Source organism: Clupea harengus, chromosome 17 (assembly GCF_900700415.2).
Source record: "Clupea harengus chromosome 17, Ch_v2.0.2, whole genome shotgun sequence".
NCBI classification, from domain to species: domain Eukaryota; kingdom Metazoa; phylum Chordata; class Actinopteri; order Clupeiformes; family Clupeidae; genus Clupea; species Clupea harengus.
In genome coordinates, this window is record NC_045168.1 from 2,973,970 (window position 1) to 2,979,969 (window position 6,000).

Consider the following 6,000-nt stretch of genomic DNA (forward strand, 5'->3'; position numbering starts at 1 on the left):
TGTGAGTGCTCGAAGGCTCTGCGTGACAGGTCAGTCAACATCATCCCTTACCTCTCCGGGTCCGACCCCCCCCCCCCCCCTGCCCCCAACCCCTCCAATCCCGTTATGTAAGGGCCGCTGCCACTTACAGCAGCATGCGCCCGGAGATTCATGACAGGGTCCGGTGGTGGGACAGTGGTGCTGATGACAGCTGTGCCGTAACAGTGAGCAAACAAGGGCCGGGTGCCGAGACTGCTCATGGGCACCGCAGGATTTATGCCGTTTGGTGGCAGCGCAAGCGGCGGAGTTGTATTTCATTCTGAGTGGCGACGAACGCGGGCCTTTTTCCCAGCGCTCCTTTCACCAGCCTTTCATTATGAGGAGGAAGGGGTGGGATGGGGTCGTGCGACCCGCTGATTCATAGAAGCTCTGGCAGCAGTTCGGAGGGTTCATTTCCTGTCACTGAATAGTCTTTTGATTTGTTTGCCAGCGCTAAACAGGAAACAGATTAAGCTGGTGGCGGCACCTTGAGTCAACCGTAAAAATGACTCATGTATCTCAGCAGTGTCCTATCCAGCTCTCTCTGCCCATCTGATTCATTTGCCATCACTGCTGCAAATGACTCCGAGGAAATATGCACAATCGCCCGACACATAGACCGGACTCACACTACAGCACTGCTCTAATCAATGTGTACACAGAAGCACGTCTCTGTGATGACTGTCTGTGAACCGCAATGACTGACTTGGCTAGAGCAGCCCACAGAATGTCTGAATTTATACCGAAAGGACATGTTGACGCAAGCGACGCAAGATTATAACTAGGACATCAGTCCATCAAATGAGACCTGATTGATGTACCCAATTATACACAGTGTGGAATGGAATGGAATGGAAGTTTAAGGAGGTGCTCTTCATCTGATGTAACTGATGCTCTTCCACGGTTCTGATTCTCATTCATCTGCCGCGCCATCTGCATGGGCATGTGTTTCCCAGTGCCTCCACCAAAGCAGATTCTTTTTTTTTTTGAGCATCGAGTCAAGTGAATTTGGCACTCTAATCTCCTTAATTATGCAAATCACATGCCACAGATACTCCTTATCAACTCGGAGAAAGATAGGCTAGGGTTTCAATCTGGCAGGGGCCGGCCGCACATACTAAGCAGCTCCTCGCTCGCTCTGCCAGTGACAGAAGTTTCTCACCGAGGTTTGGTGTTTGTCAAAACAACCTCAGACCTCAGCCATTCGTCTGTTCCCTAGCATGTCGGAACATTCTCGGGTCCTCTCGCATGACACCCTACAATCAACACAGCAAATCTGCTAGTGCTCAGTACTCAAAAGCAATTATCCCTAGAATCTTCAGTGCAATTTTTTTTTCTTCCTTTCATCTTCTTCAATCGGTTTTTGTCAAACATCACTCAAAAATGTGTGAAACGCAAGTCTAAGATGAGCGCAGCTGTGATGCCCGGTCTGATCCAAGCTGATTGCAGAAGCAGCTACACCACTATGCTTTTGTGAGGGTCGGGGATCTCCACCGACAATTATTGGTGTTTCAATTGCGCCTGTATTAACTATTATGTGGGCCAACAGAGATATTAAGTGGGGAAAGGGCAGCATGCACTGAAGAAAATCGATTTCAAATCATGGTTCAGAAGAGTCCTCTCACACGCGCGATGGGACGACAGCCAGGACAGGATGCAAATGAGCTACGGCAAGCCCTCGGCCAGCCCAGTAATTGGACTGACTGTGTTTAACAATTCCGATTAGCTAGTCTCGGCAATGTCAGTAAACTTTACACTCTTTACGATGATCTGTAAAAAATATTATCATGAAAGCCTCACCCATTGGCACCAGAGTCACTCAGCGAGAGACGTGACTGGCTAAATAGCTTCAACACGGCTTCAGCACCTCACACCATCTGAATCATGACATTACTGACAGGAACATGGCGGACCATTTGAACTCTCTGTATTTATCCAGCTATAACTGAATTTTAAAGCAGTCAATTGGATATGAGAATAGACAACAAAGAGAGAGGTTTTTTTTATGAGTATGATATAAATGAATCTAGCCAGGCCAGATAGACATGTCTTATTATGTATGGTGTGACTGTCATAGGATTTGGCAGGGACAGGCTTTGATCATAAACCTAACAAAACAGCAATAAACTACAAGTCTGCACAAGCCTGAGCCTGGGCCTGGAGCCTAAGGACAGCAATCAATGTCAACGATTGATCAGGGAGTATAAAAATGTATGTGTTACCTGCGGTGAAGTTGTAGCTCGCTGAAAATCCCATGGCTTCCAGTTCACCATCAGCCACAAATTTTATCCAGAGGTACCGGCCGCTGGATCTGATGTACAGCGGGCTTTGCTGGCCACAGTAGCGTCCAATTATTGGAGAAAAGCCAAACGGCCCATCTCGTACTTCAATATGGTCAAATTTACATTCCCACGAAGGCTCTATTGAATACTTTTCATCAAAGAAGAGATCAATACATAGTCTTGGGGGAGCTAAAAAAAACAAAAGCAAGCAAAGGGAAAAAGATGTAAGTGCAACCTGTATGTAAAACAAACCCTGCTCTTTGGTATTATCTAAATGAATGATATTGTACAAATTAGGCATGCTATTTGCAATGTTTTGTGTTCTCTTTTCCAGATAAAGTTACAGGCAAAACTAAAATAGTCTGTGTCTATAAAAAGGCAAGTTTTAACAATGATTTGAAATATCAACACAAGGAGAGGTCTGCAATGAATATCCTAAACTAAACAATTCCCAGACCAGCATTTCAGTGGTGAATTATTTTTACCCTCGTTTTTCAGCGTCATGAGTTGTGCAATGATTAGATTTCAGAGCATTTCTTCTGCATTCAGTCTCGTTATAGTTTAACTTTGTCTAGTAAGAAAAATCTCAGTCCATCAAACATGTTACTTTGGGAAACTGTTGCCGAAATACTGCATTCGCATTTCAGCCAACTAGTACAAATCTAAATCCAAATCCCTGATATGGCAGCACTTTAGTCAACACAACTTTCCATGTGATCTAATTCCCATCTGCTGACACCAGAGCTCTATTGGTGCTTGGGTGAGTCCTGAATGACAGTGGCTGAAGGGCCCTTCATTATGGGAAAGGAATATCTAGCCTCTTGTATCCCTTCCATGGATTTCTCTGGTCTTAAGTGCAGCTGTCTCTCTATCATGCAAAACATGCTGAGCCTCTACCTGTTGCCATTCAAAGCCCATAGAAACCTCTGCACAACGTACATCACTGTGTACGTTTAAACGTATGTGTCCAAAGAAAAGGCTTCATCCAGCTCTAACTGAAAATGAGGTACTCGAGTATCTTTCCTTCAGCATTCAGGTGACACTGGTCTCTCTGAGTGATGCTGGGGAGGATGATTGCTGTTTGTGAGGGATGCTTACCTTCGATGATGTAGATGCACTCTGTCTCTGGGGGGTATTTGTTGGGGTAATTGGGAGAGGTGAACAGCCCCCCCTCCGCTTCTTTCACCCACGTTCCACACTGCCCTGCTGGCTGCACCCCTGAGTTGTTTTTCACTGGAGGCATTAAAATTAAATGTCAGAAATCGGGCAAGATCATGGATATGGTGAGCTTGTGTGTGTGTGTGTGTGTGTGTGTGTGTGTGTGTGTGTGTGTGTGTGTGTGTGTGTGTGTGTGTGTGTGTGTGTGTGTGTGTGCGTGTGTGCGGACACTTGCATGTGTGATGATTCCTTGTGACAAAAGTCATTACCTGCTTCTTTCTTTGTTGCCCCAGACAACCCAAGCATGAGAAGACTTGCAACTGCAACAAGAGACAGTGCCATATTAGCAGGCAGTGATCCGAATGGCTTTAATTCCTTGAAATGTTGTGAATAAGCAGGACAGGTTGTACTGGATATAACTTAAATTCTTCTGACACTACAGAGCAGCTCATTGAAAGTTCTCTGACACTCATGACAAGTATGATGCATCCAGCTGTAATAATTTCTCCATTCTCTTTGAAAATCCTTCAACAGTGCTGATATGCGTAGGCTGCAAACTGCCAGCAATCAGTTCGCATGACAAAATTAATCAATGCAGATTCTTATTTCAAGAATTGAAAAAAAAGTAGCAACTCTGCACGTCAAAACGTTCCAATGCTTTGGGAATGTGATTTTTTAATTTACACTTCAATCTGCCCAATTGAACTCACAATAAAGATGATGCATAATAAGTTTCATAAGTGGGAGAAGAACAGGCGCATGCTGACCAGTGGCCACCTAACCATGTCTTACGCAATATGTTGTGTAGAAAATAAAAAAGATTGCTAGCCACATTCATGCCATGATACTGGTTTCCGTTACATCGAGAAGTATGTACTAGGAAATACTAAAAGTACACTCCACACGACCGTTTAAGGAGCACGAATCGCGCTCGGCATTTTAAACGTGGCTGTCTGGATATTTTATCAGTCAAAGCTCTTCTCATTATGAGGGAAGACAAGAGAGAAAGCTGAGAGCAACTCAAGCCGGGAAATATTTGTAGTATGAAATAGCCTATGAAAAATTAATGATATGACTTACCGTAAAGGAAAATATGCCCATGTACCATGTCTGTTCCTTTTACAAGGGGCTTCAATCTCAACTAATTCCATTTAGATAAATAAATACTTCAAGTGGAAATTATCGATATATCTGAGGGTTACAAAATGCATAGACCAATCGCCTGGCGTACAACCTAGAGATTTTTTTTCTTACAATTGTTGATTGATAAATACAAATTGCACAGACGACAGCAACTACTTATCACCAGTTTCATATAAAACCAAAAACAGGTCTAAACATTTGCCTGATTTCCATCCACACGTTTCCAATACCCCTTGGTGCTTTTGATGCACTGTAAGGTTTAATCGGTCCGTCATCAGCCCTTTCTAATCGCTCCACCTTTGCAATCTTACGATGAAAAGATTCATAAAGAAGAATATCTCAAGTCTTCTTCAATCCATTTTCAAGGAAAATCCACATGACCGTCGTATATCCATTCCCAGAACATTGTCTGTGTTGTTTCACTTGTTTGAACCCTGCAGAGCACACCCAACTTCGATAACAAAACTCAAGAGAAAGATATTTTTTGTTTATCTCATTCTTTCTGCATCCCTGGCGATAAGCGGTGGAAAAGAAATGTTCATCCGATCAGTTCGTTATTGGTCTCTTCAACAACAAAGAGTTAATACAAATTACTGCTTCCCGGCAGCAGTTGGTCCCTCAATAATTCTCTAATCCTAAGAGTTGTAATAACTGCCATAATACTACGACGTGGTGCATAGCAACCGCCACAAAATCATGATAGAAATGTCTTATCCATCAGAAACGATATACCACGATGAAATAGTAAAAAAGTAGGATGTTGCTTTAAGAGGTACTGCAAAGCAAGGCAGACTGCGGGATCCAGCACCTCAGACGGCGGCAGAACAGCAAAATGTAAAAGGTAAGCAGAAAACGCACTCCGTGAGGAAATGGAAGAAAAGACGCAAAGGAGATGGATGTCAGGAGACGTCCGGCGATCAGGCGCACTAAGCCCTAGAACCTGCAACGTGGAGTTGACGAGGAGAATCTGCAGTTTGCTATCATGGCGGGGTATGGGGCTGGAATAGAAAGTAGTGGAGCATGAAAATACAGTATATTCATTCAGCTGCTCCGGGGTCACATCAGTCACCCATTACCTTCGGAATCAATCATCGCGTTATATGCGCTGATTGAGTAGTAACTTCATTCATCAGTTATCCATACGTCGACGTGACGCATAGAAATCATTGAGTAATTTATTTGCACCACACAACACATTTCATCGCAAGGCGATATGTACATTAAACGTTGTATATTCTGTTATATTTCGGGTTCATGCGTGTTACTTTTATATGTTCAGAAAGCATTGAACTGCAATTATAAATGTATGTTTTTTTGGTTGATCCCAGGGGTGTGTGTTTCTGGAAAAAGTGAATGGATTCATCTTCAAAGTGAATGAATTTTGACAGTCATGCCATCT

At 43.5% G+C, this 6,000-nt stretch overlaps 1 protein-coding gene across 3 annotated transcripts in view; it reads right to left on the minus strand.

Moving 5' to 3' along the window:
* Positions 1–5,762, minus strand: part of neto1l (neuropilin (NRP) and tolloid (TLL)-like 1, like) — a 78,929-nt gene extending 73,167 nt beyond the window's left edge. For all 3 annotated transcript variants that reach the window (XM_031583947.1, XM_031583946.1, XM_031583945.1), the window contains exons 1-4: positions 4,539–5,762; positions 3,728–3,778; positions 3,399–3,533; positions 2,241–2,489 (exon numbers count right to left, since the gene is read on the minus strand). In XM_031583947.1, coding sequence (XP_031439807.1) covers positions 2,241–2,489; positions 3,399–3,533; positions 3,728–3,778; positions 4,539–4,566 — 463 coding nt within the window. In that variant the 5' untranslated portion in view covers positions 4,567–5,762. The remainder of the gene's footprint in view (positions 1–2,240; positions 2,490–3,398; positions 3,534–3,727; positions 3,779–4,538) is intronic.
* Positions 5,763–6,000: the final 238 nt, after the last annotated feature.